The sequence below is a fragment of the Oncorhynchus tshawytscha genome, linkage group LG15 (assembly GCF_018296145.1).
Source record: "Oncorhynchus tshawytscha isolate Ot180627B linkage group LG15, Otsh_v2.0, whole genome shotgun sequence".
In the NCBI taxonomy this organism is placed as follows: Eukaryota; Metazoa; Chordata; class Actinopteri; order Salmoniformes; family Salmonidae; genus Oncorhynchus; species Oncorhynchus tshawytscha.
The window spans coordinates 19,630,479-19,645,423 of NC_056443.1; the positions used below are offsets into that span (position 1 = coordinate 19,630,479).

General features: G+C 42.7%; 2 protein-coding genes across 4 annotated transcripts in view; one reads left to right on the forward strand and one right to left on the reverse strand.

The window, feature by feature from the left end:
* The first annotated feature begins 879 nt into the window (after positions 1–879).
* Positions 880–9,341, forward strand: LOC112214585 (purine nucleoside phosphorylase). The gene is made up of 6 exons (XM_024373449.2): positions 880–1,191; positions 1,829–1,998; positions 2,337–2,440; positions 4,393–4,568; positions 6,550–6,740; positions 8,555–9,341. The coding sequence occupies exons 1-6, from the start codon at positions 1,169–1,171 to the stop codon at positions 8,770–8,772; spliced, it is 882 nt and encodes a 293-aa protein (XP_024229217.1). The 5' UTR covers positions 880–1,168; the 3' UTR covers positions 8,773–9,341.
* Positions 9,342–9,953: 612 nt separating this feature from the next.
* LOC112214584 (calpain-1 catalytic subunit) overlaps positions 9,954–14,945 on the reverse strand; it is a 37,414-nt gene continuing 32,422 nt past the window's right edge. For all 3 annotated transcript variants that reach the window (XM_024373446.2, XM_024373447.2, XM_024373448.2), the window contains exons 17-22: positions 14,818–14,882; positions 14,609–14,677; positions 14,340–14,418; positions 14,001–14,117; positions 11,655–11,713; positions 9,954–11,151 (exon numbers count right to left, since the gene is read on the reverse strand). In XM_024373446.2, the coding sequence (XP_024229214.1) occupies positions 11,125–11,151; positions 11,655–11,713; positions 14,001–14,117; positions 14,340–14,418; positions 14,609–14,677; positions 14,818–14,882 (416 nt within the window). In that variant the 3' untranslated portion in view covers positions 9,954–11,124. The remainder of the gene's footprint in view (positions 11,152–11,654; positions 11,714–14,000; positions 14,118–14,339; positions 14,419–14,608; positions 14,678–14,817; positions 14,883–14,945) is intronic.

The following is a 14,945-nucleotide window of genomic DNA, read 5'->3' on the forward strand; positions in this document are numbered from 1 at the left end:
GTTAACTGCCTTGGCGTATCTTTACTTTGTCAGCTCAGGGGTTCTATCCAGCAATCTTTCAAGGTTACTGGCCCAACGCTCTAACTACTAAGCTGTCAAGTGTCAAATAGCTATGTTTATTGCCCTACACAAAAAATGGAGGAAAGAGGGATGTGGTGTCCATCACACATGGACCATTTCACTCGTTTTAGAGCTTCGTTCTTATATTTGGAAGAACTGGTAGATCCAAAGATTTAAAAAATATTGAGCAACTTTTCTCTGTCTTTGCTAATTTCTGCCAAAGATCAGGTTGCAACATTTTTACATGGGTTTTGCGCGCGCTTCCATGTGTTTTCTTTGTCGGTGCCTATTACCCAAATAAGGCAATAATCATGTGTGGGTTGTGATGAGAGAAGTATATCGAGTCACGCGTGATATTCAAAACAAAAGCATAATTCATGTCCGGGCTGTTGAGTCACTTCCTTATGTGAATCCCCATCATCATATTATATCTTGTCGATACATAAAATGCTGAAAAATAAGCCAGATACGTTTTTTAAAAAACTTTCGCTTTTTCAAGTGATCAACAGCAGATGGTTCGTATGAAATAAGTGTGGTACAATCAGTAGCCTAGGCCCTAGGCTACACCCCATTGTTGATAAATATTTATTTGAAGCTTCTGATGTGCTGACCATTCTGAAGAGGCGTCTCGGGATTTGCCCTAGAATAAACTCAAACTGATGTACCACATATTTCCACCAGTCACAGTGCATTATTTCTGTCCAAAATTGCGCAGTTTAAAGGAGGTGTGCTGTGCAGACCAATCCAAACCTCGGGATCTATTTGCGTCACTCAGGGGGAGGGATAACAGAGAGGGGCTCGGTCTATAACTACACCGCTGACTAAACACTGATCAGCGAATCGAGCGCCAAAGCATTTTAACAGTTAACTGAAAGGCTACTAAACAGCTCAACGGTTTTCAACTGATGATTTTGACCGTTTAAATGATATAACATTATTATAAATAGGCCTATCACTTTAATGTATTTATTTTAATTTGACATTTGTAAGGCTTTTTTTTCCGCTTGACGTTTTGCCGCCAGACAAGTCTATCTGCTGCAGTTGCATTAAAGCCAATTGATAAATCGCTGCTTTTGAGAGGATTCAAGAGACATTACATTACTTTATCATGTTTCCAGACTCAAGCACCGGGTGAGTAGCATAGACTATTAGCTACATTTCATTAATTCCTTTCGTGTTCTGGACGCGCTTCTCACATTGTTATGCGGGCAAGTGCGTAGCCTAATAGGCAATTGCATCATTATATCATTGTATTTACTAACAGTACTCATCCGCAACTTGTATTCAATGTGGTGCTACTGTAGGTCTACCACACATGGTCAACTGTGCAAGTGGAGGATATAGTTGTGTGTGTGTGTGTGTGTAATTTTAGATGAAACACCAGAAATGGATTTGTGTGGATCGGACGAGTCACATGCGATTGGGGCAGCAGAAAGAATTTGATATTTTCATTGAGATTAAATGATAGTTGAAATCATGTTATCGAATATGAAAAAAATATCCTCCTGTGTTTGTGTCCTTGGGAGATTCGACACTATGGAGCCTCACACTCATTAACACACAGACTTAGATTATTGCTCAGAAAACATGTTTAATAAGGACACACACACACACTTCAACTTCCCATAGACACTCTGAAACACCCCGTGGCACATCAGCTATGTGTCGTGATCGCACTGACCACGACATCCATTTGTTTTTATTATAAAGTATTACTATAAGTAAATTATATTCTAACGTCTATCTCTCTTATTTCTGTGAGTTTCAGGTACAGCTTCGAGGACTGCAAGGCCACAGCAGACTGGCTGTTGGCCCAGACCTCCGTTCGCCCCGTGGTTGGCATCGTGTGTGGTTCAGGAATGGGAGGACTGGCTGACATGCTGAAAGACCAAGTGGCATTCAACTACAAGGACATCCCCAACTTCCCCCAGAGCACAGGCATGTAGTAGTAGTGTATATCTGTCTACTTGTTTTCTTATTTGGTGAATCTGCATTGCAGATGTATAGGGCAAGGTATATGGGGTCTACGTTGGCCATGTTACCTAACCAGGAAGAATTCTGGGCTCAGATTATAGCCTATGAAAAACAGCTGCACTCTTAGGAAAAAAGGGGTTCCAAAAGAGTTATTTGGCTGTCCCCATAGGAGAACCCTTTTTGATTCCAAAAGGGTTCTCCATAGAAATCACCTTTTTCTTCTAAGTGTGGTTCTATAAGATGTTTTCTGATTGGTTGCTGTGCGTCGTCAGTGCATTCTAATTGGTTGTTGCATGTTACAGTGCATGGCCATGCTGGACGCTTGGTGTTTGGGACACTGAAGGGAAGGCCATGCGTGTGCATGCAGGGACGCTTCCACCTGTACGAGGGATACGCCATCCAGAAGGTATGTCTGTCTACCAACATACCATGTAGAAACTGTAGGATTCAGACATATGGTGTTCTTCTGCATTACTTTAAATGATAGGTAGAGAAGATGGATTCATTATTATGCCTTTCTTGACAACAAGATGAGTCAGTCAAATACACAGGTAAAATATACCATACAGAGAAGTAAAGAGAATAAAAACACATAGTATTAAATCAACTAGCCCAGGTATTCCCAAAGTGGGGTATGCGCAATGCTGTCGGGGGTACATCAAATATATATATATATATTAATTTTTTCCCCCACATTTTTAAACAGTACATTTATATTTTCCAACGGGGCTATACATTTGGGTGATTTTTTAAATTTATTCTTCCCTGCCCTGTGTAGCCTCATTTCACTGCCCAAAATAAAATTAAACCATCTAGTGTTCAGCGAAATAACAACACAATAGTCAAATACAGGTATCCTAGTCAAATAATTAACATCCAATCACGTTACTCTCTCACGGGAAACCTTCACTCTTGCGCAGACATTTAGAAACGAAACATAACATCGTAGAATAATAGTGAAGACATCAAAACTATGAAATAACACATATGGAATCATGTAGTAACCAAACAAAGTGTTAAACAAATCCATATGTGTTATATTTGAGATTCTTCATAGTAGCCACCCTTTGCCTTGATGACAGCTTTGCACACTCTTGGCCTTCTGTCAATCAGCTTCATGAGGTAGTCACCTGGAATGCATTTCAATTAAGAGGTGTGCCTTGTTAATTAAACGTACATTTGTGGAATTTCTTTATCTTATTGCGTTTGAGCCAATCAGTTGTGTTGTGACAAAGTAGGGGTGGTATATAGAAGATGGCCCTAATTGGTAAAAGACCAAGTCCATTTTATGGCAAGAACAGCTCAAATGAACAAAGAGAAATGACAGTCCATCATTACTTTAAGACATGAAGGTCAGTCAATGCGGGAAATTTCAAGAACTCTGAAAGTTTCTTCAAGTGCAATCGTAAAAACCATCAAGCGCTGTGATGAAACTGGCTCTCATGAGGAGTGCCACAGGAAAGGAAGACCCAGAGTTACCTCTGCTGCAGAAAGTGCATTAGAGTTACCAGCCTCAGAAATTGCAGCCCAAATAAATGCTTCAGAGTTCAAGTAACAGACACATCTCAACATCAACTGTTCGGAGGAGACTGCGTGAATCAGGCCTTCATGGTCGAATTAGTACAAAGAAACCACGGACACCAATAAGAAGTAGAGACTTGCTTGGGCCAAGAAACACAAGCAATGGACATTAGACCAGTGGAAATCTGTCCTTTGTGAGACGCACAGTAGGTGAACAGATTATCTCCGCATGCGTAGTTCCCACCGTGAAGCATGGAGAAGGAGATGTGATGGTGTGGGGATGCTTTGCTGGTGACACTGTCAGTGGTAAAAAATAAAAAATGAATTCAAGGGACACTTAACCAGCAATGCTACAACAGCATTCTGCAGTGATACGCCATCCCATCTGGTATGTGCTTAGTGGGACTATCATTAGTTTTTCAACAGGACAATCACACAACACATCTCCAGAATGTGTAAGGGCTATTTGACCAAGAAGGAGAGTGATGGAGTGCTGCATCAGATGACCTGGCCTCCACAATCACCCGACCTCAACCCAATTGAGATGATTTGGGATGAGTTGTGCCGCAGAAAAAGCATCCAACAAGTGAAGAAAACGCATCCAACAAGTGCTCAGCATATGTGGGAACTCCTTCAAGACTGTTGGAAAAGCATTCCAGGTGAAGCTAGTTGAGAGAGGTGTGTTGAGTGTGCAAGGGTGGCTACTTTGAAGAATCTAAAATATATTTTGATTTGTTTCACACTTTTATTTGGTTACTACATGATTCCAAATAATGAAAAACCCTTGAATGAGTAGGTGTGTCCAAACTTTTGACTGGGAATGTATGCGTGTTCCAGATCACCCTGCCTATGCGTATCTTCAGCTTGCTGGGTGTAGAGACGGTCATGCTGACCAACGCTGCTGGCGGTCTCAACCAGGACTTCAAAGTGGGAGACATCATGATCATGAAAGACCACATCAACATGCCCGGCTTTGCTGGCAGCAACCCACTTGCTGGAGCAAACGACGACAGGTAGGCTTGGCAAGTGTGTGTGTGTGTGCGTGTGCATGACAGAGAGAAGAATTTTGTTTAACTTCTTTACGCTCACAATAGTTATGTGTAGGGATACACTGATATGACATTTTTGGCCGATACTGAGATCCAATATTTTCCTTGCCAAAAACCCTGATACCGATATTTAATACTTTAGTGGCCTTTTAAGCATTCTAGTACAGTTAAATAGTTGAAACACACACACACACTAACCAAAAGGTTATTTTTTTGGCATTCACGTATGTCCCCATTACCAGTAAAACATAATCAAAACCTATTTCTTTCACTTACTTGCTGTGCTGTTTCGTTGTTAGTTTGTTCTGTCGTTTCATTCTCAACCAGGATTTCATTGTACATGTCAAGCAGTGAAGTTTCAGCTCAGTCTGTCCGTCTGTGGCCTCTGTTCCTCGGTGGACACTGTCACTGTGTCCGTTTCCATCTTGTCCAGCCGTGTATGTAACATTTCACGTAAACCCCGTTCCTTGTCTGCGTCGAAGTAGCGGTACTTGTACCTAGCATCGAGCATGGTGGCGACACAGTGAAGAGTCTCAGAGAGAATAACACCTAATCGCTTGTTCACAGCCTCAAGTTTGCATCCCACGGTCTGTCTGCAGTTTTGTGGAGCAGGAGTTTCAATGCCATGACATCACGTCTGCTGCAGACGCAGTTGATGAGCTTATTTCTCCAGTCAGTTGTTCGAATGGAGCTAGGAGTGTTCATGATTCCAAGTTTCAAACATGTTCTCAAATGCCATTGAAATGACAACAGAGGTAGAGAACCAGGACATTCTTGAGAATGCAATACGGCTTTGCTCAGTACGAAATCCTCATTGACCCACTGTGCTGTCAGACTCAGCATGCTCATGGGGCTGACCTCGCTCGTCCAAATGTGGGTAGTGAAGCTAATAAGAGTGACTCTCATGGAGGTGAGTTTCAACAATACTGTGTAACTCCGGTAGGGCAACATCTGAAAAATAGTGGCTACTTGGTAGTGTGTACCGGGGCTCGAGGTGCTTAACCAGCCGGGGAAAGCCAACATCACCCACGACAGAGAACGGTTGACTGTCAAGGGCAATGAATTCCATTATCTTGGCATTAATGGATTTCGCCTTTGAGTTGTCTCGCTGAAATGTTCTTGCTCTTTCAAATGACTGCTCGACTTCAACTTGTTTAGTTGTTGGAAGTGAGCACTTTTGTTTTTATTCAGCTTTTTTTTCCTAAGTAGTCGCTGAACGTCTGGGGGGTGATGCACTTTCAAATGAGTAATTAGGTTTGTGGTATTGAAAGATTTCACTTTCTCTCCTCCTCGGGAAATAACAGCAGCACAAACGTTGCAGATGGCCTTTTTGTTATCTTCCTTCGAAACACCAAAATAGATCCACACGGCAGACATTGTGGGCTCGGTTAGGAACGCCGTGTTGCACGTGTAGCGCTGTATTTTTCGTGGCGTCATTACGTCATCTACCTACGTTGTATAGGTATGCACGTCATCTACCTGCGTTGTATAGGTATGCACGTCATCTACCTGCGTTGTATAGGTATGCACGTCATCTACCTGCGTTGTATAGGTATGCACGTCATCTACCTGCGTTGTATAGGTATGCACGTCATCTACCTGCGTTGTATAGGTATGCACGTCATCTACCTGCGTTGTATAGGTATGCACGTCATCTACCTGCGTTGTATAGGTATGCACGTCATCTACCTGCGTTGTATAGGTATGCACGTCATCTACCTGCGTTGTATAGGTATGCACGTCATCTACCTGCGTTGTATAGGTATGCACGTCAGCTTTGACATCGGTTTTGCACATCGGCGTTAAACTAGATTTTCCAATGTTGGCATTTTTAGCTAATATCGGCCCATTCCCATATGCTTACCTATTTATCGTGCATCTCTAGTTTTGTGGCATTGAGGTGTAACCATCTCTCCCTTCCTCCCTCCCTCTCTCACTTTCCTAGGTTCGGTGTGCGGTTCCCCTGTATGTCTGACGCGTACAACAGAGAGCTGCAGCAGCTGGCTGTGGATGTGGGACAGGAACTAGGCTACGGTGACTTCCTGCGCGAGGGCGTATACTGCGTCCTGGGCGGGCCCTCATTCGAGACCATCGCGGAGTGTCGCATGCTGCACAAACTGGGAGCTGACGCTGTCGGTAAGTCTCATCTCCACCGTGCCTTCCCCTAGTCTTAATCACAAGATCGTCACAATGCTCCGTTCATTGCATTTGACATATTGAACTCAATCTTCCCTTATATTGAGGAAACATAACTGACGCGGTTATCAAACGTACAGTGCCTTGCGAAAGTATTCGGCCCCCTTGAACTTTGCGACCTTTTGCCACATTTCAGGCTTCAAACATAAAGATATAAAACTGTACTTTTTTGTGAAGAATCAACAAGTGGGACACAATCATGAAGTGGAACGACATTTATTGGATATTTCAAATTTTTTTAACAAATCAAAAACTGAAAAATTGGGCGTGCAAAATTATTCAGCCCCTTTACTTTCAGTGCAGCAAACTCTCTCCAGAAGTTCAGTGAGGATCTCTGAATGATCCAATGTTGACCTAAATGACTAATGATGATAAATACAATCCACCTGTGTGTAATCAAGTCTCCGTATAAATGCACCTGCACTATGATAGTCTCAGAGGTCCGTTAAAAGCGCAGAGAGCATCATGAAGAACAAGGAACACACCAGGCAGGTCCGAGATACTGTTGTGAAGAAGTTTAAAGCCAGATTTGGTTACAAAAAGATTTCCCAAGCTTTAAACATCCCAAGGAGCACTGTGCAAGCGATAATATTGAAATGGAAGGAGTATTAGACCACTGCAAATCTACCAAGCCCTGGCTGTCCCTCTAAACTTTCAGCTCATACAAGGAGAAGACTGATCAGAGATGCAGCCAAGAGGCCCATGATCACTCTGGATGAACTGCAGAGATCTACAGCTGAGGTGGGAGACTCTGTCCATAGGACAACAATCAGTCGTATATTGCACAAATCTGGCCTTTATGGAAGAGTGGCAAGAAGAAAGCCATTTCTTAAAGATATCCATAAAAGTGTTGTTTAAAGTTTGCCACAAGCCACCTGGGAGACACACCAAATATGTGGAAGAAGGTGCTCTGGTCAGATGAAACCAAAATTGAACTTTTTGGCAACAATGCAAAACGTTATGTTTGGTGTAAAAGCAACACAGCTCATCACCTGAACACACCATCCCCACTGTCAAACATGGTGGTGGCAGCATCATGGTTTGGGCCTGCTTTTCTTCAGCAGGGACGGGGAAGATGGTTAAAATTGATGGGAAGATGGATGGAGCCAAATACAGGACCATTCTGGAAGAAAACCTGATGGAGTCTGCAAAAGACCTGAGACTGGGACGGAGATTTGTCTTCCAACAAGACAATGATCCAAAACATAAAGCAAAATCTACAATGGAATGGTTCAAAAATAAACATATCCAGGTGTTAGAATGGCCAAGTCAAAGTCCAGACCTGAATCCAATCGAGAATCTGTGGAAAGAACTGAAAACTGCTGTTCACAAATGCTCTCCATCCAACCTCACTGAGCTCGAGCTGTTTTGCAAGGAGGAATGGGAAAATATTTCAGTCTCTCGATGTGCAAAACTGATAGAGACATACCCCAAGCGACATACAGCTGTAATCGCAGCAAAAGGTGGCGCTACAAAATATTAACTTAAGGGGGCTGAATAATTTTGCACGCCCAATTTTTCAGTTTTTGATTTGTTAAAAAAGTTTGAAATATCCAATAAATGTCGTTCCACTTCATGATTGTGTCCCACTTGTTGCTGATTCTTCACAAAAAAATACAGTTTTATATCTTTATGTTTGAAGCCTGAAATGTGGCAAAAGGTCGCAAAGTTCAAGGGGCCGAATACTTTCGCAAGGCACTGTATTTTCCCTATGTCTGTACTGCTCTAACGTTCTTTCTCTCCCTCTCTCTCAGGCATGAGCACGGCTCACGAGGTGATCGCGGCACGTCACTGCGGCATGCGTGTGTTCGCCCTATCCCTGATAACCAACAGGGCTGTGATGGACTACGACAGTGAGGAGAAGGCCAACCATGAGGAAGTCCTTGAGACAGGCCAGCACCGCGCCATCCAGCTGGAGAAACTGATCTCTACCATGGTCACCCGCATGGAATACAACAACACCAACGCCTAAATGAACGAATGGAGCCAACCACCAAACTCATCGAAATAGAATTCCTACAATGGGAATCCCATTTAAGACAATGGGTGGACTGGCGGCCATTTTGAGTGTACCAATGAAGTGTACGTGAAATTGCCTTGGTCTGAGGTGCAAAACCCATTCTAGGAATTCAATTTCTATGGTAAAACTGGCTCTGGATCAGTAGAAACCGACCGCCTGGAAGTTATGAAACCCAATGACCTGCTTTTGACACAAGATTGCCTGCTCTTAGAGCTGTGTGGAACAGTCACTTACTGGCTGACCTCTCACGCTCACAGTCCCTCTTTTTAAAACATTCTTCCCATTTTCAAGACGATGGTGTACATTCCTGTCATGCGCGACTCTACAGGCTGTCTCAAAAATGTTTATTGTTATTATTATTGTCTATTATAAGTTGATAATGTTAAGTTACTATTGAGCTGCATGTGTAAATGTCTTGATTTAACTTAACAATGAGAAAGCTATGGATCTGCTGTACATGTATTTTAACGTATGTATCCTGTCTAATGTACATTAGTTGTTGACATAAAGTGTTATTTTTGCTCTTGTTCTTTTTTTAATATGAATGTGCTTACTAAAGTTTATATTTATTCATGTGATCAAGTTGATTGGAGGATTTATTGGGTAATGATACCGAAGATGGTCTATTATAGTGACAAGATAGTCAAATGACCGCTCTAACAACGGAAATAAATGTTCTCAAAGATGGAAGGCAGACGGGAGGAGGTGAGATCAGGTGGGACCATTCTAGCCAATGAGAGGGCATATACGCATGTGAACAACAGTAGTTTTTCTCAAAGTGGCCTGAATGCCATCACTTACATCAGTACATTTGTAACAGCTGAAACATGAAACTTCTATTCGATCAAATACGCTTAATGTAAATCGACACACTCTCATAGACCTCCCCACTTGGGTCTATTTATCACACAGACAAATTGTGGGCGGAGTAAATCCTCTCGCTTCGCCTTTTTCCCCCTCTAATACTCACTTGTGTGAATTATAAACTCAGAAAAGTTTGAGGAAGAAACTTGGGAGTATTCTTCGTGGGTTTATACATTTACAATGGGACACATTCCATGAGTCTGATATTGATTTTTGGAAGAGATGTTAGCTTTGCTCAAAACCCAAATTATGACATATCCACATGAATATAATTGTGTTCCGGAAAAGTTTATTGAAGTTTTGTATAGATAGAAATGGAAAAGGTACATAATTCCATAATAAGAGCGAGCATAACACAATTCCAGAGTGCGCACTGTAAACAACAGTCATGATTGCATAATGCATATAAGACATTTTATTATCAACCTACACAGAAAAATGGCAACTATAGAATTGAATGTCATGGCAATAAGAGTGTCATACTGTTTCTGGTTCCCTCAGTCTATTTGTCAAAATGTCTCCAACTGTACTTTACCCTCCTCCATCCATGAATACATCTGACATTACATGCGATCGGGTTGATGCCTGCTATTCCAATCAAAAATCAGTCATCGCTTATAACCTACATCACAAATACTAAAATACAAATAGCCACTGGGCACACACTGGTTGAATCAATGTTGTTCCCATGTTATTTCAATGAAATGACGTTGAATAGACGTTGACTTGACGTCTGTGCCCAGTGGGTAGTTTCATGTTCCCCTTGGAACACTAAACTTTTTTTTTTTTAATAAAAAGCTGGGATATCCTTGAAGTGTCTTTGGCATCCATTAAAAATGAGGATATCAAGTTTTGAGTATGCGGCATTACAAGGATATTGTGGGGGTTTTCCCACTGAAAAGTACTGACATACACGACTTCTAAAACAAATTGTCATGCCGGTGATTCAATCCTCTAAGGATGATGAAGTACTTCCAAATTACAATAGCTCTTTGCCTTCTTTCTCAGCAGAGAAAATCCTTTTGACCCAAACTCCATGCCAACACCCCCATTGCCTATTCCTGAAACACAGGTCACAAAATGGCTTCCAAAAGGAACGTTAAAAATATGACAAGGCAAATTGTGAAAATTGGCACAAGATGTAAAACAAAAACTTTAGGAAGTTTCCTTCCTATCCAATAGGAGGCAGTATCAAAATTCCCTGCCGTCTTCCTCTATGTTGTGGCGCCATGTGAGTAGAGTTGTCTCCCTCTGTTTCTAAGGTAACAGGCAATGTTTTGGCACATGATCCCCATATTAAATGTTGTAAACATTACTCAAGTTTTTAAAAATGTTTCTATCCATGGATCCCTGCAATGCAGAGAGGAAGAGCCAGAGAAAGGCACTTCTGAAATTACATTAGTGTAGTCTGGTGCAATAACATCAGTGAGTCCATCATCTTTAGGCAAACATGGTCAGGGTGATCCACTGTAGACAGAGAGGAGGGGGAGAGGTAGAGAGAGAGTACAGAGGAGAGGGAGAGAGCACATAGTCACTTTAATAACTCTACCTACATGTACATATTACCTCAACTAACCGGTGCCCCTGCACATTGACTCTGTACCGGTACCCTCCTGTATATAGTCTCGCTGTTGTTATTTTACTGCTGCTCTTTAATTACTTGTTACTTTTATTTCTAATCTGTTTTTTTTTTTAAACTGCATTGTTGGTTAGGGGCACATAAGTAAGCATTTCACTGTAAGGTCTACACCTGTTGTATTCGGCGCATGTGACTAATAACATTTGATATGATTTGATTTGACTTTTACGTCATCAGAACTTTGCTCATTATGAATAGTGACATAAGAATCACATAACAAGGAACCCCTTTCAACTGTGTAGGCTAGCTATGACTGAGACAACACTCTTATACTCCGATCAACTAAACAACAACAAAAACGTAACAGAGAGATAGAAATTTGAGATCAGACCTGGAAGAAGTTGAGTTCTATGACTCCATCAGAATCTGCGTCCATCGTCTTGAAGGTTTCTGTAGGTACAGTAGTGTTACGAAAGTCAGTTAAAAATGTAAAGCACCCATACGAATATGACATTCACTATTCTGAACATTTGGATCAAGATCATACATCATTGGCCAATCTGAAACATCAGTGTAAAATATACCTTATACAGGACATCGTATGGATGATGAATATCATCTATCTATAAGTTGACTCGGTGAGTTTAGTTTATAAGGAAGTGCATTGGAGATGTACCCACTGTGACTATTAAAACCTACCCTAACCAGAAACCATGGATGGATGGCGGCATTTGCGCAAAACTGAAAGCGCGAACCAACGTATTTAACCATGGAGGTCTGGGAATATGGACGAATATAAACATTGAAATTTTTCCCTCCGTAAAGCAATCAAACAAGTGAAATGCCGGTACAGGGACAAAGTAGTGTCGCAATTCAACGGCTCAGACACAAGACGTAGTCTCACGGACTACAAAAAGAAAACCAGCCTCGTCATGGACACTGACGTCACGCTTCCACACAAACTAAACACCTTCTTTGCCCGCTTTGAGGATAATACAGTGCCACCGTCGTGGCCCGCTAACAAGGACTGCACCCCCCCCCCTTCTCCGTGGCCGACATGAGTAAAACATTTAAACGTGTTAATCCTCGCAAGGCTACTGGCCCAGACGGCATCCCTAGCCGCGTCCTCAGAGCATGCTCAGACCAGCTGGCTGGTGTATTTACGGACATATTCAATCGCTCCCTATCCCAGTCTGCTGTCCCCACATGCTTCAAGATGCCCACCATTGTTCCTGTACCCAAGAAGGGTACAGGAAGAAGTAAATGACTAGTAGCACCCCGTAGCACTCACTTCTGTCATCATGAAGTGCTTTGAGAGACTGGTCAAGAATAATATCACCTCCACCATACCGGCCACCCTAGACTCACTTCAGTTTGCATACTGCCCTAATAGGTCCACAGACGATGAAATCGCCATCACACTGCACACTGCCATATCCCATCTGGAGAAGAGGATTACCTATGTAAGAATGCTGTTCATTGACTACAGCTCACCATTCAACATCCTAGTACCCTCCAAGCTCATCATCAAGCTGGAGACCCTGGGTCTCAACTCCGCCCTGCGCAATTGGGTCCTGGACTTTCTGACGGGCTGCTCCCAGGTCGTGAAGGTAGGAAACAACATCTCTACTTCATTGACCCTCAACACTGGGGCCCCACCAGAGTGGGTGCTCAGCCCCCTCTTATACTCCATGTTCACCCACGACTGCGTGGCTGACCATGCACGCCTCTAACTCAATCATCAAGTTTGCAGATGATACAACAGTAGTGGGCTTTATTACCAACAACGATGAGACAGGAAGGAGGTGTGGGCACTCGGAATGTGGTGTCAGGAAAACAACCTCTCACTCAATGTCTACAAAACAAAGGAGATGATCGTGGACTTCAGGAAACAGCAGAGGGAGCACCCCCCTATCCACATCGAAGGGACAGCAGTGGAGAAGGTGGAAAGTTTTAAGTTCCTCAGCATACAAATCACAGACAAACTGAAATGGTCCACCCACACAGATAGTGTGGTGAACCTCAGGAGGCTAAATAAATTTGGCTTGGCACACAAAACCATGACAAACTTTTACAGATGCATAATCGAGTGCATCCTGTCGGGCTGTATCACAGCCTAGGGTGGTGTGGTCTGCACAACGCATCTCCGGGGGCAAACTACCTGCCCTCCATGACACCTACAGCACCCGATGTCACAGGAAGGACAAAAAGATCATCAAGGACAACAACCACCTGAGCCACTACCTGTTCACCCCGCTATCATCCAGAAGGCGAGGTCAGTACAGGTGCATCAAAGCTGGGACCGAGTGACTGAAAAACAGCTTCTATCTCAAGGCCATCAGACTGCTAAACAGCCATCACTATCACTGGCCACTTTAATAAATGGATCACGAGTCACTTTAAACAATGCCACTTTAAATAATGCTACTTTAATAATGTTTACATATCTTACATTACTCATATCATATGTATATGCTGTATTTTATACCATCTATTGCACCTTGCCTATGCCGCTCGGCCATCACTCATCCATATATTTATATGGAAATATTCTCATTCACCCCTTTAGATTTGTGTGTAGTAGGTCGTTTTTGGGGAATTGTTAGATTACTTGTTAGATATTATGGCATTGCACTGTCACAACTAGAAGCACAAGCATTTCGCTACACTCGCATTAAACATCTGATAGCCATGTGTATGTGACCAATAAAATGTGATTTGATTTGACTGTACTCACTGAACATGGTCTCCAGCCTAACCAGGCAGGTAACAAAGTTGTCAAAGTCAACTGTCAGGTCGGCCTCAGTGTAGCGCAGAATGATCAGCTGGAACAGGTGGTTCTTCAGCTTGAAGCCTGATGACACAGACAGAAAATTGACAAAGGCAGGAACCATTTAAAATGGGTTTAAACCCACCAGATATGCTTTCATAGGGAACAATGGGTGAAACGTATGCAATTCTATTTTCAGTTATTGTCGGTTCGCCATGTGTCCGTACTGTGGCTAAATAAAAGTAGTGATGATGCACTACAGAAGAAAAAAAATAGATTGAGGTTGAAGGGAAAGAGCTACTGGACCTGCTGCCTCCAGAGCCATCCTCATCTCATAGGAACTCATGGTGCCTGACTTGTCCAGGTCAAACTGACGGAATACAGTCTGGTGGAGGGTTGGAGAGAGAGAGAGAGAGATAGAGAGAGAGGCAAAGGCAGAGAGGGACAGAGATTGAGAGAGAAACGAGGGCAAATGCTCTACGGAGACTGGACAAGGAACTAATGACGAGAGCGAAGGCTCAGTTCAAGCGAATGAAGCAAGTGAATAGGAGAACAGGATTTTCAGCTCGGCTCACCAGGTATCGTTTAATCTTCTCCCACAGCACGTGGAACTCTGCCAGTCCCAGTTTACCACTACCATCAGTCTGAAGGACACGGTCAAGGAACCCTGTTTATACAGACAGTCACAGAGAGAGACCAGACAGAGAGACCAGACAGATGCCGAAAGACCAGACAGATGGGACTAGTACTGTATAAAGAATTGATTGAAGTACACCAAGGATACGTCCATCAGATTGATCATAGTGCGACAAGCTTCCGGTCCAAATCCATCTGTCTTCAGATCTTTGTCTGTATGTGTGTGTGTGAGACAGAGAGACAGAGAAAAAGAGATTTATAAGCATCTGTATCCAA